We start from the raw sequence: 25,724 nt of genomic DNA, 5'->3' as shown, positions 1-25,724 counted from the left end.
ATCTGTTGAAGGACACAGCACTTGTGCACTAAATTCAGTTCAGAAGGTAGCAGCAGGTTCGGCTCTTACTGCTCAGGCTTGTCCAGCGGCTTGGCATCCTCCTTATCTTTGGATGATTTGATGTGCTTCTTAATGCCGTCCATCTCATCAGCTTGAGCTCTCTGTCGGATGAAAACGCAGATTAAGTTAAGATGGAAATCTGTTGTATGTAGGCAATACAATACAAATACAACAAAGGCACAGGATACAGTGATGTATAACTATATGTTTGAATAATGTCATGAATAACAAAGTCTCACATTTACAAAGGATTTTTCTTTTAAAACTCAAAATCAACATAAACCTAAAATGTAGAACGAGCTGACCAAAGTACAGTATGTGCATAGTTTGGCATCGAGGGCTCAATGTGATCAGTTCCTGATGTTTCCCTGATCAAACACGTTGGTATTAAACCAGAGTCCTGGGCTGCTTGCAAGCGAACAAACACGGCCACCGCTTGATTCACGTCTATATGTAGTATATTTTTGTATGTACTGAAGGTAACATATATGTGTCCACCACATAACATTGTCATGTAGAAAAAAGGACAAGAAAATCAATGCACCATCAGTGACATACAACCATTTTTATGTAGACATATCCATATATCCATTTTTTACAGGTACAACATGTACAGAGCTTGTGGAAGGTGTGCAAAAAAAGTCATAAAATCTCTTTTCCTTAAAAACATTTTTGGGATTGTGAATTTATGATTTTACAAAGTTTGCTGGCTCCAAAATGACTGTTTTGTTTATCTCTGCATACAGTCGGTTCCAGCTTCTACTGAGGTTTGACAGCCAATAGGATGACAGCATTGGTATCACGTGGTATCTGTGTTCTGTCAGTGATCGAGAGACTTGGTAGTTGCCAGTTTATTTAAAAAAAATTTTAAATGATTTCTACCTTGAGTATGCACCCTTCAGCGCACCAACTATTTTTGAAATTCAGGTTGGAGATACTGCAAACCTTAGTTTTCTACAACACTTCCCAAATGGACCTTGAGGTGGGGATGTTTTGTCAGTTGCTGTTTTCAAGTCCAAGAGTGAACTAGGAAGTCCTAGAGTGCTTATAAAAACTTGAACATTTGAACATGGCAGACTCCATCTGCTGACGGAGATCAAGCGGTGTGATCAAAAGCTCCGGAGCAGCTAAGAAACTGAACTTGAGGTGGGTCTGTTTAGTTTGGTTCTCAGTTTCGGCCTGTAGACAAACTGTTGCTCAAGCGTAGAAGAATTCTAAAATTGTGACAATTTTGACTCAAACTCAACAGCGTGCCAGTTTATACAGCTTACGTTTCATAAATCTTGAAGAGTTGCCTTCAGCAGGCTACATTCCTGGCTATTATCCTGCCGTCAGGCCCTGGACCACAGCTTTATACAAGGTGGTATGAAGAAAAAACAGGCCAGAAATGCCCGTTCGTTTCACAAGAGGCAAAGACAATAGATGTTAATGTGTCTGACGGAGTTGGGCAAAACAATAAAACCATCCCCAGCGAGGGAATGTAAACTCTCTCTCGGAGCCCGAAGAACCCCTAAAGAGTCTCAGCCGTCTGCTCTCTCCCTCTGTTTCCCTCCATCTCTTTCTCTGGGGTTTGGCCCCGGCATGGATCCTTAGAAAACATCAAACGCAGGCATCAAACACACTGAGAGCCCGATTAGTATTCTACACACCGCTGCCTTCTGTCGACGAGGGCAAGCTCTCCTTCGCCTTCTCTCGAGATGTTTTCAAGTGTAAATATATTTAATACAAAGCAGATCCTTTTCAAAGGGCAGCAGCGGAGCCCAGCAGTGTTTGGTGTAATTGGGGACAAGTAGGCATTAGCGTGTGATCTTTGAATTGCTAGGGCATGTTGCAGAGGTTGTTAGCATGAGAAATACAGTCCCATGTGGAATATCAGATGCAAAGGAAAGTAGGATGATATTCGTGATGCCAGAATTTGGAGCGGTGGCCAAGTGGTATTCATTAGCCAGGTTTCTCGTACGCGACGCTAAACAGAGCCAGGCAGGGGCTTAATCACTATTTATGTCACTCAATTTTCAAATGGAACAACATTTATGAGATTATTTGTACATACGAGCTGCCAAAGAATGGTGTCCAAATGACAAATTGCGGCGTGTAATAAACATGTCAGGAATATTTACACATCACAAGGCCCTCGCCGAAAAGAAAAAAAAAAGAAAATCAACAGTTCGAGGTGATTATTTGTAGTGTGAAAGTTCGTAGGAGGGACTGTGGCTCCGACCGACCTCCGCGACATTTAGCTACTGTCAGCTGAAAGGAGCCTGAAGTTCAAACAATCACGTCTGGGCCCAGATTATGGCCTGTGATACTGGAGGGGAGGGAGCGGTGTCCCGCTATCACTGCGACCCCTTCAACGGCGGTGGCTTACTGTTCAAAGCACAGGGGCGGCTGTAATCCGCGGCTCGCAGACCGAGCGACTCTGTCCCTGCCTTGAGTGTGTGCGTTTCCGAAACGTGCACGTTCGCATGGGTCAACATGTTTGTTTGCGAGTGAAGAGAGAGTGAGCGCCGAGCAGCGTGTGATCTCGCTCCTAGCACAGTGAGTGAGGGTGTAACCATTAGAAGCCCCTCGCATTCCTCAAGACAGGCTGACTGTGCTGCCAACTGTGGTTTAGGGGGCTGGAGACCCACAGACAGGATGGAGTCTCGCAATACAAAAGAGAAACAATTTGGCTCCTCGACTCAATAACACAGCCTCGGGCCATGAGGGGGGAGAAGGAGATGGGGGGAGAGAGGGAGAGGGCTTGAAGTCTCGGGGTGAGTGGAGAGGTTAGAGGACTTTTGATCCTCAGTTATGACACATTGGTTCATAACTACAGCTTGTCTCAAGCCTCAGTCCCATTCCCATGATCAACATTATTAATATGCCTCTGGCAGCCAAAGGTCCAGGCCTCCCCTGTGTAGTCGTGCCAAAAAGCAATTCACAGGAATTTCACAGCATCTTAAAACTGTATTGCAGCTGAAATGTGGAAAACATGCCGGTTTTCATGTTCCATTATTTACTGACCTGACTGGGTCCTGAACCGCTGCTATCAGCGAAGGTTGATGAATATTTATTTACCGTACACAAGGAGCCCCTTCATCGCCAGAATGGAGACGTATCGGAAAGTAGTGATGACAGCTCTGTAATTCTTTGTATGCTAATAGTATACAACATAATGTGGTCATTTCACTTGGCAAGGCTCCCTCTTTCTCTCTTTTCTCAAACCACACTTCTCAAGACGGAGCTATGTGACACAAACGCCGGAGTCTCTCAACGACCATTTCGCTTTTGCACGGGGGGCTTTACGAAAAAAATGTACAGTCAATCAGGCCCAGCGTGAAGAAAACATGTTTACCACATAGAAGCGCCGGTCCCCCGTCCAGGCCTGCAGACAGACCCACACAAGACTGACTGTGTCGCCAAACAGCACACATACCAGTAGGGTTTGTGGCTCGCCTGTTTGTTTTGGTATCTAATGCACACTTCCTTTTAGTTCACCCCTCAACATGGAAAAAGGACTCCACATGGCGAAACATGTCCACAGCGATGTGACATCTCTGATTGCTTTATGTAACAGACTGACCAGATCAATTAAAAAGTGGATTTTTTCCCGCCGACGCTGTAAAAATAAAGTGTCGGCTTCCGATAATCCTCGTAAGGTATCTTTTGATGGATAGCAATTGGTGTTTTGTGGTTTACCCTCCGGGAGGCGCCAAATAAAACAACGCTAACAGCTGATGAATGATTTTATTTCACCATTTTGTTGATAACTGAGCTTGCTGATCCTTCTTAGGTTACATTCTATAATAAAATGATTGCCTGTTTTTCATATATGGCATGAAATGAGTGACCATAAATCATTCCATTTGTCACAAGCAAACCGTTCCAAAGTAATACTTTTACTGCAAACCACAGAGGAAAAGACGAAACCAAAAAAAAAGAGGCTGTAAGGTTTTCCCATAGTGAAACACTGCAGTCGAGATCAGCCTGAGATGTCAGTGGTGTTGCTTTGTATAATTATTCTGGGTTTGTTGCTCAACACTGTGTATTTATGTGATTCTGCGTTGGCAGGAAATGTATTCCAGTTTGGGATATTGTCTTTTTCGCTGCTCTATTGACTTTACTGCAACCGCTGTCCACATGAGCCTTGATAATCCTCCCTTCAAAGTCCAAAAATTGGCAAAGTTGAAAAAATGTTTGTTAATGTCGTAACCATAAAGACACAGCTCCCCATTTCCAAGTAGCGCCACGGCATTGTTATACTCACATTCTCATAAAGGGCGTGCAGAGTCTCCAGGTCAACGACGGCGTTGTCCATATTTAGGACGGCTGTTGGGGCGGAAAGCGAGGACGACATGGTTAATGTGAGTGTTGACACCAGAGCATGTCATGACATTTTCTCATTAACAAGTCAGAAATCAAATCAGCACAAACAGGCTTCCACTTTCACAATCTCCAGACGTTTAAACTTTTCTCTGGGGTTACAACAATGATCAACTTTGGCAGAAGACCTTTTCACCTTTTTTTCTTCTCAGCTGGACCTTAATGCGGCGTGAAACAAGGGCAAAATTATCCCCGCACAGCCCACAAAAGGCGTCAAGAGCCGTAAGCTGTGAGTTACCCAGATATCAGCTCTCATCACGATAGCACAGAAGGGGCCACAAACTAAAACATAAATACGGAGGTCTTAGAAATCTGTCAAAGGTACAAAGATCTGTGTTTGAACTCCTGTGTTTGAATTCCTGGTGTCGCCTTTTTGTCTCGGCGCGAGGACCTGGCGCCCGCGAGCATTAATCCTTTGAAAGTAAATGTTTAAAGACAAACAGAGCCCGGGGGTCTGCGGTGTTGAGGCTGAGGTGTTGCTCTGTATGCACAATTGCCCAGTGAAGAACTCGACACCTATATATGTATTTCACCATGATGTGGGTGTCCAAATTACTCACATTGTTTTGATCTGCTGATTTGCTGGTGAGGTGCAGGGAGGGGGGCAGAAGCAAGTGTCAAAGGGAAAAAAGGGACTGGGAGCAATGGAGTCAATGAACATGCAGTTTTCACTTTGCATCACATCTTATGCTTGGTCACTGAATGGTATTGGACTTCTAACAAAGCTTTTCACTAACACAAACTTAAAAAGAAGTCCACCTAAAAATGCAAATGTTGTCATTACCTACCCTCCTTCCTTCGTACCGGAACGAAGGTCAGGTGAATTTTTATGGTCCACTAAACATTTCTGGAGCTTTGCAGCAAAACGGCGTTGTAGCATTCTTCTAAACAGCTGTATAAGTATGTGGGTACTTGTTTTAAAACATAATAAAAACAAAGGTTGTCAACGGTGTTAATGACATCTTTTCAAAACAATGAGATCTTGTGACATCTGGAGTCTTGGATTATGCCAGACAAGCTGTATGGAGGAATTTTAAAGATTATTTTAAGAAGTCCACATATACTTTAGTTGTTTAGAGGTGCAATGCTGTTTTGGATCTCAAAACTAAATGAGCAATCAAGACCACCAACGAGTGAATTGACTATTTCTATATATTTCTATGCCCATCAGATGAAAGCAAAGGCAGATTTTCTTAAGAGGATTTTCTTATATTATATATATTTTCTGGTAATAGGAGGATACTTGGGCATAAATCAACAACGAGACAAATAAAACAACCAACCAAAAAACGGGACAGTGAGTGCAGGATAAGACACGAGTCGACCTTGGTCGGCCATTCAACTGATGGAACAGCAGGATTTGAAGGAATTTAGAATCTGGATTGTTCTCCTTCCTCTGAGACAAATATCTAATATGGGGAACTTCGACAATTATATCTTTCTCAACAAAATCGTTATTACAGAGCAACCAAATCTGCTAGTCATAGGCTTACATGTAACCTAAGGTAACGGCACTAAAACAAAGTCGACTTTGTTTGACCTGGTTCTTAATCCTCGACAGCCACAAATGGATACATTACATCAACACTATGTGACCGGCCAAGACGTTAAAATATTAGAATAGCATTAAAAATAAGCCAAGCCTTTCTTCCAAAACAACTGCAGTTGCTAATCTTCATGAAACACTTCCACAGAGGACGCCAGAATCATCTTGAAAAAGTTACTTGAAGTTGCTCTAAGAAACGAGACTAAAGAAGTTCAGAGGAAAAAAGTAAATGAGAGAAAGAACTTTGGAAAAAGCCTCGAGCAACTGTTGTACCGCTGCAGTCAGTTCTGGCTCATGTTTAATGCTTTGATATAGTTTTATCTCTCGTTATGTAATCCTGTAGCCCTTTCAATCCCGTCACTCTTGTGCCACAAGGCCAAATGTGCTCCGTCTTCCAAGTTCCTCACTGTCACTTCTTCACACCCTCTCCTCACTCCCAGAGCCACCACAGAAACAACTTCCTCCTCTTTAACTCTCCCCTTTCTGTTTCTCGCACTTTTCTCTTGTAACCATTTGGTTTCCATTACTGTCTAAACCCGAGGGCTGGCTGGCTGGCTGGTGTGATTGGAGACTGAAGGGTTCGTAAAAGACATGGGAGAAAGCCGATTCATCGCAGCGACACAGAGCTCTCATGACCAAAAAAAAAAAAAAAAAGCCAGACCCATCTGCCTGGGTCTACCCCGACTACCACACTCAACCCCAGCGTGGCGCCGACAACCGCCATCTAATACTGTGACTGGCGCTCCGAAAAGCCTCACAGGAAGCAGACACCGCACGGAAGTGAATGAAACATGCGGAGTGTCGGCCAAGTCTGACAACAAACAACAACAGCTGTGAGGGAAAGAAAAATGTGTTGACTTTCCCGCTGAGCAATGGAGCCGTCATAAACAGACACAATCTGAATCAATGATTCAGGGGTTGTTTTTCCTCAAGTTGGAGGTATCCAAGTGATGAGGGCTCTGCTAGTCACCGTCCTCATCACGGAATCAAGAGGAAATTAAACAATGATTCACAGCACTGGAAGGGATGATTGCGAAGTTTGACGGCTGAATCTTTTTCTTTGGTCATAAAATTGTCCTTCGATTCTTTAATTATCTTAAACCTCTGATGGCACGAGGGAACATGAGCTCACTGGAGGAATGACAAAACAATGACATTGCTAATGCCTCGTCTTTTGGGAGCTTGTTATTTATGTGAAATAACGACTATTCTAAGGCTGTAATTATTCACGCCTGATAATCATTCAATCAAAACGCACGGCTAAATAAAATAACCCGCTTTTTGGGGGATTTTTTTCATTGACGCAAAGCGGTAGTCATCTCAATCATTTAGTGCTCCACCAGCCAATGAGATATCTTCTCTCTGATCTAACTCTCCGTGATATACTGAAGTTTCCAATCAGCGCTCATTATGTACTATGGAAGGACTGTCCTAACATAGGAGATGGACGACAGCGCTGATGAGAGTGGCCCTTGCCTGCCCTCTGACTCTGACCTGAGATGGATGAGCCAAAAACAGACATTAAGGCTAGAAACATAAAATAATTAAGTCTGTGGGTGCACAATATGCAATAGCCATGGTTGCTCGCTGCGGCACGCATTTATTTTAATGCAACCTACGCAGCTGCCGTGCGCGTTGAGATACAGATTTGAAGCTGTAATAAAGGGCCTCGCTGTAGGAGGGTTGGGGACGTGAGGAAGAGTGTTTAGACACATGGATGAGCGAAGACTGGAGAGCAATCAGAGAGTAACTAAAACAGGAAAACAGTCTGTTCCCATCAACATCTCCTGAATGACTTCACTTGAACAAAAGCCGTTTAGACAAGACGGTGACAACTCATCAGAGGAAGACAGAGAGCCGCGGAGGAACACGACGTGGCTGTGAAATGGAGGGGAGATTATCTTAAACGAGAGGAGGAGAGTGACAACGGAAAAAACATTTCAGATGCTTTGTAACATTATCGCTTGTGATAAAGTTAACTACTACGGAGGGGGAGGTCTAAGCGTTTGGCGATGACCTCATCTCGCTCACTCCTCAGCAGACGTAGAACAATGTGTGCTTCATGAGCTGGGATCACAGCGCTCCAGAAAACAAACATCTCAATACAAATTGCTATTTTTTTATTTCAAGGTCCAAATGGTGTTTTTACAGAATGCCTCTGACGAAAGTGTCTGTTGTTTATTGAAAGTCTGCGCCGCTCCTACACACCTCGGGATGGCTGCTTATCTGTTATTAAAAGAGGAAGATACCGCCCTTATGTTGCTCTGAGGACGGGCTGTAAAATGGGAAACAAGTTATTGAGTTTCTCTTTTTTTTGTGGGTTTTTGGAGTCCCACTCTCTGGTTACAATGGCTGGTGTCACACAACTCACTCGATAGAAGCGCATCTGTCTTGCGTTTGATATAAAATGTGACACTCTAGAAAACAAGACAGCCTGCAGGCGTGCTAGCAGCTGTGAGTGGCTGTATTAAACACCATAGTGTTTTGAGCTAACATTGTCAAACCGACAATGCAAACAGGCTGAAGTTAAGCAGGCATAGCGTTTACCACACGGAACATCTTAGCTTAGTGTGTTAGCATGTTAACGTTTGCTCAGTAGCATTCAACACAGCTGAGGCTTACGTAGCTGGTCATAAACCAACGTTCTGGATGAATAAAGAGTTTGGCTAAGGGTGGTGCTAGATCTAAATCTGAGGGATCGCCAAAGTTGTCACAATTCTTCCTGAGGGGAACATGATAGTCTGTAACAGATTTCAGGGCAATTCATCCAGCAGTTGTTGAGACATCTCACTCAAAACCACAGATGTCAACCTCATAGTCGCGCCAGAGGAAACGTCAGGGGATCATCAGAGTCATTAGGATTCATCGTCTCGGCACCAAAGGTATCAAATTCTACCAGATTTCAGCGCAATCTCTCACCAAGTTGCTGAGATATTTCAGTCTGGTCCAAAGTTGTGGGCAGGCTGACCAAACAGCACTGACATCCTTAGAGCCATATTATGAAACCAACTAATGACATCTATTAAATTTGATCTTAAAGGAGACATATCATGCTCATTTTCAGGATCATAACATCGTTTTGCATTACCACTAGAGTAAGTTAACGTGTGATTTAATGCTAAAAAAAAACTGTCCTCTCAGTTTTCCTGTCTCTTTAAGGCCCCTCCTGAATACCCAGTCTGCTCTGATTGGACAGCTCAAAAGCGCCTGAGCCAGCACCGCTTACAACTACAGAGGAGCCGTGTTAAATCACATGAAAAATGTGTCAAACTAGCCTGTAGGCGATTATTATGCTGGGGTTAAAGGTGGGTGTAGTGACGAGGCGTTTAAGAAGCAGTGTTGTCTGTGGGAGAGAGGAACTTCTGTTGGTGCCAACGTTGACCTTTGATATTTTACATGCACAAGAACCAATATAACACACCAAATGAAAATAATAACCTGGAAAAGGTTAAAAGGTCTCCTTTAGTACTCAACAGAGGCGTGCCTTTATGTTGTATAAAACACAGGTACACTTAAAAGGATATTCCAGAGTAAATTTAATCCATGGTCTAACACACCGTGAAACTGTGTTAGACTCCCTCTCGAGAGATCAAGTTAGCAGACCGCTACTTTACGGAGTTTTATCAACCTCAGAAACGACCGCACGACAACAATACACTGCAGTAAATGGGTCCAAATATAAACCTCCACCAAAAAGCCACAAATAATGCTCAGAACAGCACCAAACTTCAGCAACAGTACAAATAGCGTCTCAGCACATTGTCCGGGGCATTAAAACTCCACCAGCTTAGCTGGATTTCTACTGAAAAGCTGACGAAATTTACCACTCTTCTGCAGCAGCTTCCTGCTGACGGGAAGTCCCGACGACTCGATTACCGAGTGCAGTAGAGTTCCGCGGCTCATGGATGAAAATGTATGATTATGACTCCATGGAAAAGCAATCAAAGTTCATTTGTGTCTTACCTGCCAGTTTATAACAGTTATTATCAAGAGTGGACAGGGAAAAGAACGGAATTGAGCATTTCTAACTGCACTCGGTGATCGTCGCGTCAGGACTTCCCCGACCCGGAAGCTGATGGAGGAGAGTTGAAGTCTGTTTTTAGCTTCACAATAGAAATCCAGCTAAGCTAGCGGAGGCCAGATGCTCCAGACTATGTGCTGAGACCCTATTTGTACTGTTGCTGAAGTTTGGTGCTGTTCTAAGCATTATTTGTGGCTTTTTGGTGGCGGTTTATGTTTGGATCCATTTACTGCAGTGTATTGTTGTCGTGCCGTCGTTTCTGAGGTTGATAAAACTCCGTAAATTAGCGGTCTGCTAACTTGATCTCTCGAGAGGGAGTCTAACACAGTTTCACTGTGATTTAGACCATGGATTAAATTTACACCGGAATATCCCTTTAATATCAGAACAGAATTGCACGTAAGTTTTGGAAAAGGTTTGGAAAAACAACACAAACTACTTATTAATGTACAGTACTTACAGATGTTCTTTCCATGTTTAACACATTGATCATTACAGTGGTGCCTTCAGTACCACCTGCATACTGTAGCAACAAGTCGGCAATAACAGCTACATTTTTCTTTCAGCGTGCAGACACAGTGTTATTTTCCCTTGTCCTCTGTCACCAAATCTTCTCAAAAAGCCTCTGGAAGATAAGATACATGACCACATGATGACACGTACCATTATGGATGTCCTTCATATCCAGATGAATGCTCGACATCAGTATACCGACAGCCTGCGAACGCTTGTTGTTCAACAGCTTCACCACCTGAGAGACGAAGAGATGTGTGAGCAAGCGGGGTTACACAAGGCCAGAGAGAACAGGGATGTTAATACTCCAAATACCACGACATGCACACACACATGCAGACAAGACATTTAATAATTGGCTGGAAACAAAAGGCAGGCACATCACTCTCCTTTGTCTGTTTACATCTGTGGGAGGAAAGCTCAAGACTATTTGCCCGCAAACATAAGGAAAATTACAATGCTGTCGAGCCGAATTATCATGATTAATTTATCCCTTCCCTCCAATTTTCCACATCCATCATCTTTCAGTCGTGCAAACAAAGCCCTTTCAGCCAAGAAGAGGCACATTTGGAGTACGAACACCAAATTCGAGTCCTGCAACTGCTTAAGGGAATTACATTAGATTTTATGGAATTGCACAATGCAGGTATACGGCTTCAAGTTGAAAGATCTCCAAGTACTCCAAAAGCAGCGATATTAACAAATGTAAGCTGAGTAATAATAGCTCCCACTTGTCAAACAGCCAGGAGTTGAATATCAAACCGGTGTTGTTGTTAGGAATGAATAACTGCATCCAAGGGGGCCGTTATGAACCACAGCTCGCCTGAGTAAGCAGAAGTGTGCGCCGCGGAGCAAAGTGGTGAACAGCTAGGACAGGAAACCTGTAGCCTACTGTGATCCAGACAGAACGCTTCCATCTAAACCAGATCAGACAGACCACAGGCCCCTCAAACACACAGGAAGTTATATCACCAGGCCCCAACTGTCTCTGTTTTTCCCAGCTCGACCACAGCTTCAGGGGACAGGCCGTTTCGTGATATGACGGCGAATGGCTTCCACCGTGAGCCCGTGATAGCGCGAGCGTAGGGTAGCAGCTTAATGGCAGTGAAAAAAAACAAGTCGTTAGTCATGTTTTATCAGTTAACCGCGTCTCAGGTCTACATAAAACAGAGTGAAGTAGTTCACTACCTAGCTGACCTAGATTAAATTTGACTTTACTTCTGTTTACATACATCGAAAATGAAACTTCCCTCGGAGCATATCAGTAGTATTGTATGATAATAAAACACAGCTGGATCCGCGAACCAATGAGATTATTTTCACAACGAACATTTTCAGAACAACAAAACAACCCGGAAAATTTCATCTAATGCAGCGTCTTCCAACACTCTTATGAGATCCATGTGTCAAAGTTTTTGGGTTTCGAAGCAATCCTTTAAGTCACATCAATCATACGCTGATGATTTGATCCGTTTAGCATTTCAGTGTTGGGCCAGTGTGGAATTTTTGTCAATCCAATACAGCTCTGAATCACATGTCCCCTCAAAATAAATCAATATGTAAGTTTCTTTGTCATTTCCAAATTGGGATCAAGCGCAGAGTTCAACCAGGAGTATTGCTTAGAGTCATCCGGGTTTTTTGCGAGAAAATAGCGCTCATTTAAGCAACTGACGGCCTGAAGTGAGCAGCAGAGGTGTTTTAAGTTTCTGCAGAATCCACATAATGATCGATTAAAAGTCGTATTTACAGCAAGATTCAGCACAGACACTGTGTTGGGTATAAAGACACAGGTGCATGCCGATGCAGTAAAAAACAAAAGGGAATTATTTCAGTCTGGCAGCTGATTTGGCACCTTGAAACGGCACAATCGGTGATCGCAGAAGATGACGTCTCAGCTCATGGAGGCAGGCAAAGTATATCTACTCATTTGCCCAACTGCTGCAATGTCTATAAAAAAATCTTCTTGCCTGAGTCATAACTCAGTCAAGTCTGAACACAAAGCCATGATTCACATATTTCTAGATTTGTTCCAACTTCCACCTTACCGAGGATCTCATTATCTCCAATATCCATCACGAATAAAGATCCATACATCCGCTTTGAAACTATGGGGAGAAAGTTATATGTAACTATAGACCTGCCTAAGAGTCATCACATTTTAAAACTAAGAAATCCATTAAAAACAGTCTGCACATCCATGCGTAGGCAGCAAACAGCAAAATGTTAAAGGTGCATTCTGACAAAATGTAAATAAATATATAGACAAAGATATGAGGTTTGCGTTGAAGCCCACAGCTTCTCAGTGACTCCCTGGAAACATTATACTTCCTGTTTAAATTGACCAAAAAATTGTGGGAATTGTTCCGACTCTAAAAAAAATGACGGTCCCTGAAAATAGTAGTAGTAATAGGACTGACAGATATAAGTAGGAGTTGGGGTATTTGGGTGCAGTTGTCTTGATTTTGTTGGCTGGTTGGTTTGTCAGCAGGATGACACATAAAAACTACTGAACAGATTTACACAAAAATTGGATGCAGGATGGGTCCCCGGTCAGAATAGACCCAATCAAGTTTTGGTATGGATCGGGATAAAGGGACTGATCCAGGTTTGATATTGATTAGGCTTGACTAAATTAAAGGGGACTGTTTGGGCATTGGCGCTCTACTGAGTGCCAGAGTATTCTTTTAAGCACAGATGCCAAACCAAGTTTTCAGCCTCTTAACTGTACGGAATTTGCTGCTTTTCTTTGTCTTTCGTGATTGAAAATTGAATATTTTTGGGGCTTTTGACTGCTCCGACAACAAAAGAGCATGTTTCTCTATTTTCTAAAAAACAGACAATTAATTGCTTAGTTGAGAAAGTAGTCAGCAGATCAGTGCAATTAAATAATCACTTCAGCCTTACACTAATCCACATCGTCCCTTCATTCACGCAGCATGGAAAAGTCTCAAAGAGCTTAGGACCCATGCTGCATATTCATCTGACCAGAAGTGAAAACACACTTTGCTTCTCAAAAATCAAAGATAAGTAATAAACAAATTACTGAGGGATTGACCCTGAGTGCCAAGAAACAAAAGCCAAAAATCTTGAATGGGTGCAGATCACATCTTTCAGCAGGATAACCCTTAACCACACTCCACCTCCATATGAAAAGGACAGCAGCATGTAATGTGAGACAGCCCCTCTTTAAAACCTCTCTGCAGAGAGACAGCAGGGTCAGCGCATGACACTTGGTGTCAGTGGTAGTATTTCTTCTCGTCTGATACTGATGTCAGCCGAGGCCTTTTAACCGTCCGAGTACTGACGTCAGAGCTGCTCTCCAGAGGTAACTCTGGAGAAGATGCTTGTCCCCTCTCATCAGCGAGACAGCTGAACTCACGACACACTGGGGGATGGGAAGAGCTGCTTGTAGTAGAGGATGGAATTGATCGTCTCGGGGCCTGCGGGGGCCGACGCTCATGAGCTGGAAATGTCAAAGTTTGGCTCCAAATTGGGGTCATTCACAGTTGTATTATACTGACCTGTATATTTGATTGTTCTGTTATTGACTTCAGTATCTCCAGCAGCATTGTTGTCTTGGAGGAATCACAGCAATATCACAGCGATGACAGCGGGAATTTAAAACCCACCTCTATTTGTCTCTGGTATCACGCAATTAAAGTAAAGTGAACCTCAACGTGAGCTGATGTCGTAGCTGATGTTTTCACAGGTCCATCAATCAGAGCAGCACACAAAGAAACATCTGCCCTGTGTCACCTCTCGTATCTCTGCTTGCAGGTGTAGTGCCGCCCTGTGCAGAAGTGAATTCCCTCCATTGTGCCTCTCTGGTGTCAAAGAAAACCAGCTGACAGCTCCTGGAGTGTGCTTGATGACGGCTATTTCTCAAGTGTGTTTGAAAAAGGAATTCCTGCGTGAAAGTGTGATTTTCTTGTGAAGGGCAAACCCACTTAGCTTATCTACTGTTTCCGATGTCTGTTGACTTTTGTGCTGTACTGGATCAAAGCAGGAAGGTGAGGTTTTTTTTTCTTTTCTTTTCTTCTCTCCTATCCAACACATAGGGGCTTTATTTTACAGACGGGTGACAAATTTAAGGGGAATTCCTACATATAGGTTGTCTGAATAGGATGTTGGAGCAAAACGTGCCACCAAAACAGCTTCACAGTTGCTTTGTATTGGTAGCTGAGAGTACTGTCTATCAAGTGGGTCTCAATTATATAACTTAATATATTAACTTTCACAATGTACATTTTGAATACATTTGTTTTTGCTTTCTAGCAGTATACTTCTCAAACTAGTACAAAAGCGTGCAGCGTATTTCCTTATGCAGGACTCTTAAGGCTCTTCATGGCTTCACGATCACATCATTTTCCGAAAGCACTGAGTATTGCCAAAAGTGTCACACTCGAGTGAACCATGAACTGGTTAAAATAATAAACACGTGCTGTCGAGGTGGGGAAATCATCGGGTCTTGGATATACATCATCAGTTTCTCTGGGAAGCTTTGAGGTAGTTGTATGTGAGTATTACCATTTTCAGTTATTCTTCGAGTCCACTGGACATCTTATCTTAAAATATAACAACATAAACTATGACCAATTAAGCTGTTTACCGGAAATGGCCATTTTTTAAGGGGGCGTTAATTGGTCATTAAGTTTGTGTCTGAAAAAGAAAACAGTACATAACCAGTATAATAAAATTGTAAATAACAGTTTATGCCAACACACAGAAAGCTCTTAATTTAAAGCAGAAAGTGTCAAAACTGATGGCAAAGAAATGCCAAAATTGGCCCTGTGGACATAAAACCATGTCAAAAGCTATTATCGACTGCTGAACCATGTGGCACGGGTAAGTACGACCCTGACTTTGAAATAATTTATGTAATGTGGCTTCAGAAACCACACAATCAGACCCACGCTATTATTATTTGTATTTTCTTTTAATTAGGTTAAGGGCAGAGGACCTCGACCGCTATTGAGTCAAACTTTCATTCAACTGGAACAGCCTTTGGAAAAAGTTATACTTTTGCGTTTCAATTCATCACTTCCCGTAAAAATGAGAGGATTTCCCACCGATGAGACCAACATTTCATCTCGGCACAAACTGTCTACTGGGTCTCAATTAGAGGGGTGAGACGTTCTTCCCTGGTGCAACATTATTTGCGATTTTAGACATGAATTGGGCAAACGGGCTATTAACATACAAATCTTGACTAGAGCAGCTTTAAATTGTGGATCAAATGTTTGACTACAGGATTGATGGAGTGACATTAAGGGCATTGGGGAGGCAAACAGTCTGACCATTAAACTAAGTCACACAGAAAGCACAATGGGAGGAACCACATCACGATATACAGCTCCCAGGCTTCTCCCTCCCTCCCTTTTTCCTTCTCCCCCCCTCTTCTTCTCTCTCAACAGTCATCACCGTCGTGAGGTTTCCTCACCGCACGCGAGACATTGGCTCGGTGCCACGGGATGGTCACGGGGGAGTCGGGTGGGAGCCAGAGCTCACACCACATAATAACTGTCTGGCTGTAGCAGTTCCTCCTGTCACTCAGAGCCACTCAGAGCGGAGAAATGGAAAGGAACAGGGCATCAGAGCAGTGAGAGTGGAGATGGGAAAAGCCCTGAAGAGTGTCATATTTGGGACATGCACACACATATTTGCATAAATAAACAAATCAGCACAGACGCAGGGCTTGACAAAGTATTGATATTACATCCTTATCATGATATGAGACTGTGTATTGTATGTATTTTTGCTCAATGGTATAAGTGTTTCCTGCATTACAGTAAATTGAACCTACCAGACTCTCGTTCCCATACTGCCCTTAGTCATCCAATAGTCAGCTCTAATCAATATTACAATCTACAATATAATATATTGAGGTTTTTGGTCAAAAATGGAATATTTGATTTTGTCGCATCCTAGTGCGGCCTACTAGACATTTTAATGGCTGAGATTAGTTTTTTGGTTTGAAACACGCTGCTCACACTATAAATTCACTTGCTTCACCTTAAGCGGCTTGAGACGTTGATATTCATTTTCACCTGCAGGTATCAGTAGTGGCCTGATGGTGTGTTCATGTACTGTCAGCATTATTAAAAAGACTCAAGTTGGAGCAAACTTTTTTTTTTTTAAAACAATTTTGGTACATGAGTTGAAGATATTATGATGCTGAAACATGGCAGATGAAAGCAATTGGGTTAAGAAACTCTCACCACAGTCATGTATTGTTTCCTTTGAACTTCCTCATCACTCAACCAGCCGTCATTGTGACACTCTGAGCAATAAACTTTAAAACAACGTATTTTTGTTGTCCATGTTGCGCCCACAGTCTGACATGATGCGCATAAACACACCAACTTGGAAATGGGACCAAACCAGATGCACCTGAATGCAGCACAAGTAACTTAGTGACTGGCACTGTTTGCAGTCAGGACAGCAGCAAAGGGAGCAAATGTTCTTCCAAAAACTGTTTGTTTTTTTTTTGCATTTGCAGGTGATAGGAGTGCGCAAGTGTCACAGACATTCATGTTAAGTTTATTCTTATTTGTGGGGCAATGTTCGTATTAAGTATATCAAGTTTTTAATGTTTGAAAATAAGCAGTTTAGTTATGCTAGCCTCAGTAGCCATCTACACGTACTGAGCAAGCTAGCTGTATGGCTTCACGGTAATATTAGAGGCCTGACAATTTTATGCTGCAACCCTGATGTTTAAACTTTAAAAGCTAGCTCAGTCGTAAATAGAAGACAGCCAGGACAAAAGCAAAGGAAGCTGATATTCATCCAAAAATCAAGTATTTGTTGAATTTGCAACACAATGAAATCTCGCACCTGAAAAGAGGTGATTTCCTTTGTGGTTTGTAACACTAGAATTTATAAATTTCTTTTGAGGAGAGGATGTAGTATATTTGATGTACCCTGACAAACTGAAAGCAGCAGTGAGGAGCATGCTTTACCTGCTTGGCCTTGGACTTGCTGATCGTGTCTGAAATGGGCTTTTTCTTCTCCTTCACAGCACTTTTGGAGAACAGTTCGACAAATTCTTCAAAGTCCACACTTGGTTCCTCGATTTTCTCCCACACCAGTGAGTCATTGGGTCTAAAGATAGGAGGAAAGAGTAATCATTTACATTGCCAGTAGGCAGGCTTTAATCTGCCATGAAATGTTTGAAAAAAAAAGTACCCCTTAGTCCACGTTTGCAGTATAATTCATGCCGTAGCCGCACCACAAAAGCCATTTCTAGATTGTCTTCTGCTGTTTTATGAGTACTCATTTGTCATCTTTCGCAGACTAAAATGTTCTACACTTGTCAAATCCGTCAGCCGAGAAATTACATTTAGAATTCATTATCAAGCTCCTAGCTTGCATGTAAATCAAGTAGTCTATTTCTAGGACGTGTACTAGATTGGAATTTTCCAGGCCTTATTAAGGAAAAGAAACCTGGTTCAAGTCAATTCACTGCTGACCACAATGCCTGGACTGCATCACTTTCATTTTCCACAAGGTTAGCATCTTTATTGCCGTCACAGCACTCGGCTGATCCTAATCTTAAGTGGACAGGCTTCCTCTCAATTCTCTACTGTTCAGAGAATACCTTCGTGCAAATGATCCATATCTATCTTCACTTTATGCAGCATATCCTTACTTTTTAGCATGCAGCTGGATGCGTGTCCAGTAGAGGGGCTTCATTGGCTTGGGGGGCTCTATCACAGCCTTGGCAGGGGCAGCTTCCTGGGCCATCATGGAGGGCATGGGGCCTGGTGGTGGTGGAGGCCCAAAGCCCGGGGCTGGGGGCGGAGGAGGGGGGCCCATTCCAGGCGGAGGGGGTGGCGGAGGAGGGCCCATGCCCGGCGGTGGAGGAGGTGGGGGTGGAGGACCAAAGCCGGGCGGGGGAGGAGGGGGTGGTGGCCCAAAACCTGGTGGTGGGGGAGGAGGAGGAGGCGGTGGTGGGGGACAAGGTCCATGTCCGGGTAAGGGCGGGGGAGGTGGTGGTGGCGGAGGAGCAACGCCTCCCGGTAAAGGTGGTGGTGGCGGCGGAGGTGGTGGTGGGGGTGGAGGTGGGGGTCCAGATATTGGAGGTGGAGGAGCTGAGCTGCTCTGTTGCTTCTGCTGGCACGTGCAGCAGACAAAGCTCTCTATAGATTTGGGGATGGAGGATGAAACGGAGGACGACACGCTGCCTGATCCTCGGTTGAAAGGAACGTCAAACTTAAACCCCTCCTCCATAGGCGATGTCTGGATGGACACCTCCTGGCTCATCCTCCCCACTTTTCCTCCTCTCATCTGTGAGGCCTTGTCGTATGCAGCGCCCAGAGCTCCCATATTATCCCTGCTGCCCTTCGCCAAGGAGGCCTGCTGGCCCTGCAACACAGCGATCTTAATCCGCAGGTCATCGATGGTCCTCTCCAGCTGGGGGATGAGACAGCTTTCATCCTCCGAGGACGACTGACCTGACTTCAACCTGCTGGCTTCTGTCTGTCGGCGAACAGAACAAACACACAGTAAAAAAGATTTCACTCAACATGCAACCACATCAGGGCTCCCACACTGGAAAATGGAGAAATAAAACCCATGAATTTGGGCTTTTGGAGAAAAAAAAGTCTTGAAGCTCTTACTCAATATTAAAGAAGAAAATATGCTGTTACAATCTCGGAAACACTTTCATTGCTTTATAAACAGCAAAACACCCACAACTGAGGGAGTTTGGTGACAGAGTTGTGAGTTAGAGAAGGGTCAGAAAAGTCCATTATGTCTAGACTCCATCAGACCCCTGGCTCCAGACTGGTTAGGGCAGGGATGAGGGGATACCGAGAGATTTGACCCCAGAGACAGTGAGTCTCGTTGGGCCTCACATGGGGAGGGTCTGTGTCTGCTAGTACACATTCCCCAGTTGTGGTCACATCGTTGAATCTTAAGGAGAATGTTCAGTCAGTATGGCCTTTTCTAATTTATTAAGTCTTCTGGGAATCGGGGGAGGTTCACTGTGATAATCCAACAAGTCTGTCAAGACGAGCCTGACCTCTGGTGGACAAAGAAGGGTTTACAGCCGAGGCGTTTAGCCGATGCAGTTTATCCAGAGCAAATAATGAGTGATGAGGCCGAGGTTTACTTTATTCCACAACACTTTGACAGTTCACACAAGTCTTGTTATATCAGATTTCACATCAAGAGAACATATGCATCAATAACATCCTTCAGTGGCTGATTGTGCACACAATGGATTGTATTTCGAAATAAGCATAAATGAATGTCCTTCTTTCTTGCTCTCCATCCATAGTCTATCACATATTTTATATGTTTCTGTATATTTAGCGTTACGCTTGTAAATAAACAAAACTCTATTAAATACACATTTTAAAGCAAGTAAATGTAACTCCTTTAAGAAAGATTGGTGACTATTTAGTCTCTCAACATATTCTGACGTCACGTACTGATGCTTTGGGTTGGCATCCGACCCGAGCTGCCAGACAAAAGCGTCAGTGTCTGACAGTCATGGGATGAGAATCAACAATCGACCGTCTTTGTCCAGGGAGTTACATTGTGCTAAATAAGGCTAAATAAAGTAAGTGTCAGTTTACTGATACAGAAATCATTTATAGCAGCTCTGCATGCAATTAATATATCAGTCTTGCAGAAAGATGCGTTTATTTAATGGTAGTGAAGGCATCATATCAACCCATGATTTGGTTTATAACGATAATTGCCTTGAAGTGGTTCCTTTGGCAAATGAGTTTTGCACTTTGCATCTTGCTGTTTTCATTTGTGCAGGATCAAGAATGAAAATATGAGGCAAGCACAAACGTCCACAGAAATAAAGATAGAACAAAACAAATACCCCAAAACAATATATCTGTCTCACTGTTCTTATGTAATAAGTTACCAGATAGAAGATGCTCTCTGATGTTGGCAGTTGATGTGCTGTTATGCTGTCACAGGCTAAACACCATACTGGAATTTCTACAAAATGTGTCATAAGACGTTCACGCTTCATGTTTTATATGACACGACATCCACACCTAGAAGGGGAGGGGATGGTGGTGGAGTTACAGGCAACTGCATTACATAATATTTAAGCGTGATATCATTTGATATTTTTGAGGAGACGGTGAGACAATTTCCAGCCCTGTCTGTGACGACAAAAAGTCAGATATTTTTGACTGGAAGTCAGGACCCCCCAACCTAGTCTGGTGTTTTTAACGAGACCTTGGGACATTTCCAGCCGTGTTTGTGGCAACCAAAATGAGGTATCTTGACCCTTTCCTAACCGTAACCAAGTGGTTTTTGTGCCTAAACCTAAGCAGAGCATAAGCTCAGCATTGTCAGAAGCTAAAATTGAAAATGAACCTAAAGAAACAGAGTTGCACCAAAAGGAAGTTAGTTTCAACATATCAGTCGGTTTGCAGAAATGTACATTGCCGGCATTTATACTGGCGATAAATCAATGCAACCTTTACATGTGGAGTGTGGACAGGGTGAGCAAACTGTAAGATGAAGAGAGGATGTAACCAACCTGAGAGTGTAGAACTCCTGGTGTCTTGGCTGATGACTGATGCAAAGAGGATCTTAAGCTCTGCTCCCTGCCTGTGGTTCGCCCCCCGTAGAGTTCCCACAGGTGAGAGGACACTGGCAGGCCTACAGACGCCCAGGTGTACAGCTGCTCCTCCTGCACACAGTCGAGAACAAGCATGATCAGTGATGTTTGTGCTTGAAACTACTTGCTCCCACCAAGGACTACTGTTTATTGTATGGCACCAGAGATATGTCTGTCCATATCTGTGAACTTCCAGCACGGGAACGCTTGAGGATAATAAGCAGCAGCAGAACTGCAGAGTTTGTTTTTACTTTTACATCAGCGACGTAGAATTCAGTTCAATCATCTCAAAGCATCGTATCATTTACACAAGACAAAGGGTCCAATAATGAATGATGACAGACACTTTGAGCGATACTAAGCTGGATATATGGCTTTCAAAGTAAACCATCCTGCCTTTGTTTGTTTTTTCAACAAAAACGTTCCTGTTCCGCCATGAAACATGATGTCTCCACCTGAAGTTGAATCATTTGAGGGTACAGTTATGCCTCATTAATCAAGGGCTGGTAAGAGATAGCCAAGCCTCAGAACACACTGAAATACTTATTCCTGCATTTCTTCTTCTACTCCCTCTTTCTTTAAATGGTCCACCTTTCCAAAACCGGCATTTAGATGTCGAAAGATGCAAACAAAGAGATTCTTTAGCAGCAGGTTGTTTCATTTTCCTCATAATGAACACAACATTCTTACATTTTAGATTAAATCGTCAGTGTACTTCTGAAATACATCCAGTAAATCCATGAAATTACAAAAACACATCATGAATTCACACGACTTGTGCAAACTATTGTGAAAATCTCGGACTATGTATAACTATATTATGAAAATGTTTAATGAAGCTTTATTAGGGATTTAAATTCATTGATTTAGATCACTTTACGTCAAAAGTAAAAGAAATATAGGTTCTGTAGTGACATTTACAAGCATTGTGATGTTACAGTACATTGATTTGATGAAATCCAACTAATAGCAGCGCTCTCCTGCAATTTTAAGCCTCATTATTTGCATTATAACAATGCTCAACCACATTTAAAAATAGTCTAGTTGTTTTTCCGGGTCTAAATAGCCTCAATTAAAAATAAAAAGGCCAAAAACACAAGATCTCATGGAAAATTAATGTTAAAAACTATATTTGTATCATCTTATACGAGATGGTTATATAACTGTTTTCGCTCGCACCTCTGCTGTCAGAATATTACCGATTTATTACGTCTGTTTCGGTGTACGGTGGCCATGTTTCTAAAATAGCGCCTTTTTAATCACTTCAAACATGCAGCTAATTATAACCTGAGAATATGTGCATTTGTATCCGTATCATGTTAATTTACAGTACTTGTAAATTGCACTGTTTAAGACTCTTAAAGGCAAAACCAGACGACACAGCAGACACCCACAAAGGCTGCAAAGGCTAATTCAGGAGACCCAAAATATGTGTAGAACGTTTGTTGCTTTTCCTAAATACTCAATGCTTTTTATTTTTTTCTATGCAGGTAACTATGTTAAGCTGCTAAGCTTACAAACGATCTGTCAGAAGAAATCAGGTTGGTTGAGTCAGTGATCTCCTTTAACTCCCCTCATAAAGCACTATTATTATAGTCTTTCCTGATTTCATTTGAGTTAGAATGTATTCTGGTTTCTTTTCTTTATTTTTGCTGCCTTTGTGAAGCACTTCGTAACATACATTTTGAAAATGTCTGTAAATTCTTGCGGTTGTCGCGTGCAGTTGTGAATGCACACAGACCACATGAATCTAAAGACTGTGCATGAATCACGTGTGAGCATAGATGTCTCATCCGTTTGGAGAGAGAGAGAGAGTTTTTCCACTAGCTGAATCGTGGTAACCTGACCTACAAACAAAAAACGCACACATGGTACAAAGCCGATGCCCCTCATCAGCATTTATCCACTCAGCAATGTTTTGCCAAGTGTGAAAATGGATGACGATTGATTTATTAAGAGTCACTCTATAACAATCCTCCCTGAGCCCCATTTTTGGACTGAATGAAGGCGGTGGAGTATTTAATTTCAGGCGGTGTGCAGAACAAGAAAGAAACTACTCATATATTTGTTCACTGCAGCAAAATACGGTCGTGCAACTGGATACAATGCCATATATAGGTACCAAAGTGCAGGACAAACAGGAGGATGAGGAGACGGAGAGAAAAGACAGAGGTGATGCAGTGAGTGGTGGAATTTAACCGTGAGCGGAAAAAAAGATATAAAAGTGAGATATTAAAAGGTTGCAGGGACAGCCTGTGATGATTCATTTTAAAGGAGAGATTAGCTGTGAGATAGAAAAAGCAATAACAATGAGATCTGCACTCTCAGTGGCAACGGCAAAGAGGTTTTCCTCGGTCAAGATGAATAATGCAGAGCTTGAGGCCTGAAGTAGGAAGAGAGCAGGGGGACAAAAAAAAAACAACAAAGACAACGGGAGGGCAGGAGTCCAATCCCGTCCAATCCTGACATGGAGAGCTCTCTTTGCTGGGGAAGAGCAGCCTGAGCCCAAGGCACGTGGAGCTGTTACATAACATGGTCAGCAGATGGTCTACGCAAGCACAGATGTGTGTGTGTGTGTGTGTGACTGAGAGGGGTGTCACAGGGACTGCTATTAATCCAGCCATGCGAGGGAATGCCTGAACATGTATGGGTGTCTCCTTTTGTGTGTGCGACTACAAATGGAAGAGTTATTCATAAAAAAGAAAGGGCTCCGCGTGTTTGGCCTATTGCGAGCGCACACTATGGCGGGCAGAATACGATGTGCTCGCACGTGAGAGATTTTCTATTTATGTGAGCAAGAGCGCCTATAGTTGTTTGTGGGGCAGCCATAGATCAACACTAATCTGTTCACATTCTTTGATATTCAACAGAGAAATAACAAGGCCAAGGGTCTGCAGTCATGCTGGCCGCTCTGTGAGGCTGCACTCAGGGACAGCAGAGCGATAAATACGAGCTCCAGCAACCTCACATGGTCACAGTGACGATGTTTTGTAGGTAATGTTAACACTGAATCAAATGAGTGCAACCCAGCCTCACATTAAAATGCATAAAAGCCTCTAGAAAATATTACTGAAATTGATCCAATAGCCAAGATATTTACACAGCAATCTAATTTGCATAAAATCGTTCCAAAGTTCCTTGACTGAAACCTGCAGCATACCAACATGAGGCTCAGTGGATGGAACCGACTGATAGAAAAAGGCTCCGACTGCGGGCCGCGTTGAACCGTGCGGCAGAATGTGACGCACGTGAGATTACTGGAAGGGAGAATTAAAGATTCATGAAATCAACTTTCACATGGTCACCCCGTCTGCATGCTCCCCTGCTCCTCACATAATGAAACGTCTCTGGAGATGAATCACAGCAGCCCAGCACTAAATATATAGAGCCACAGATTGGTTAAGCTTCTCTACATTAACTGGCGACTGCAAATCTTTTGAGTTACATCCTCGGAGCGGCACATCTGATAAGCACACGCTCTCTTTAGCATACCAGCCCCGATGTTATACTATCTTCGGGTATGTGAGAAATGCAAATCACTTTCTGCTCCAGCCCTCGGGACGATCACTAACAAGATGCTTTACAGCTTTTAAAGAAAATTGGTGCTATGCTGTTGCAGTTACTGCCTCTTAAAGTATGAAATATTAAAACATATCCCCTCGAGTTAAAAAATCAGTGCTGTTTCTAAGAAATGCCACACACCCTGTAATTTAACTGCATGGTGAAGAAAAACCTCCTCAAAGCTTGTCCTTCTATGCGAGGTAGCTCATGTCATGATTTTTTGTAGAATAGGCGTGACAGTAAAGACGACGGTCTTACACTAAAGCCTGCTGAGACAGTGCTGTCACCGTGGAGCTCTGCGCTGCTGTCGCTGAAGGGGTGCAACAGTCCCTGGGCCAACATTCGGTGACACAATTCTTTCGCCTCCTCTTCTGTCGAGCCATCGCCAGGATGGATACACAGCCTGTCCAACAGAGTGCGACCTGAGGACAGAAGTGGAAAAAACATGAAACATGGCCTGGAGAATACAGAGCTCCATTTTACTCCTCTGAAGAAGGATGTTCACATGAATAAACCATGATTCCAGACTGTATTTTGGTTATTTTTCTGAGTGTCAAAAATAGACACCCTGAGTTGAAAAGAGATGTCTCAGTTTTCAGATGTGATAATTAAACACCTACACGTGCAAACTTTATTCACACAATTCTAAAAGTGGGTGACGAGAGAGATGGTGTTAATTGCGCAGTGAAAAAAGAAATTAACAAATGTTAAATGATGTTTAAGGCAGAAGTTACCAGTACATCTAAGAATACCTCTCTAAAGGGAGGTTTTTAAACAGCAATGGATTAATTAAATATGACTGACAGAATGTGTGTGCGAAAGCGAGAAAACACACAGTGTACATGTAGAGCTTGTTAATTCTAAATTTTGAATATGATACATTGAAAAAAACATTAGATCTTCTCTGTCTGAAAGCAGCTACGCTAACGTCCATATTTAGTCTATGGGCTAATAGAATCCAAACAACTAATACAATTAAAGCTACTGTACGTTTTTGTTTTGTTTTAAATTAAATTAAGCAGTAATCACTGTTTGAGAGTATCTGGTTTGTAACTCACGTCTCT

The 25,724-nt window shown here is 42.8% G+C and overlaps 1 protein-coding gene across 2 annotated transcripts in view; it reads right to left on the bottom strand.

The window, feature by feature from the left end:
- fmn2a (formin 2a) overlaps positions 1-25,724 on the bottom strand; it is a 48,778-nt gene that overhangs the window by 17,820 nt on the left and 5,234 nt on the right. For both annotated transcript variants that reach the window (XM_030440926.1, XM_030440927.1), the window contains exons 2-8: positions 24,919-25,082; positions 21,019-21,171; positions 18,154-18,983; positions 17,465-17,606; positions 10,656-10,743; positions 4,310-4,371; positions 70-161 (exon numbers count right to left, since the gene is read on the bottom strand). In XM_030440926.1, the coding sequence (XP_030296786.1) occupies positions 70-161; positions 4,310-4,371; positions 10,656-10,743; positions 17,465-17,606; positions 18,154-18,983; positions 21,019-21,171; positions 24,919-25,082 (1,531 nt within the window). The remainder of the gene's footprint in view (positions 1-69; positions 162-4,309; positions 4,372-10,655; positions 10,744-17,464; positions 17,607-18,153; positions 18,984-21,018; positions 21,172-24,918; positions 25,083-25,724) is intronic.

Source organism: Sparus aurata, chromosome 15, assembly GCF_900880675.1.
Source record: "Sparus aurata chromosome 15, fSpaAur1.1, whole genome shotgun sequence".
NCBI classification, from domain to species: Eukaryota; Metazoa; Chordata; class Actinopteri; order Spariformes; family Sparidae; genus Sparus; species Sparus aurata.
This window is presented reverse-complemented; position numbering and strand designations above follow the sequence as displayed.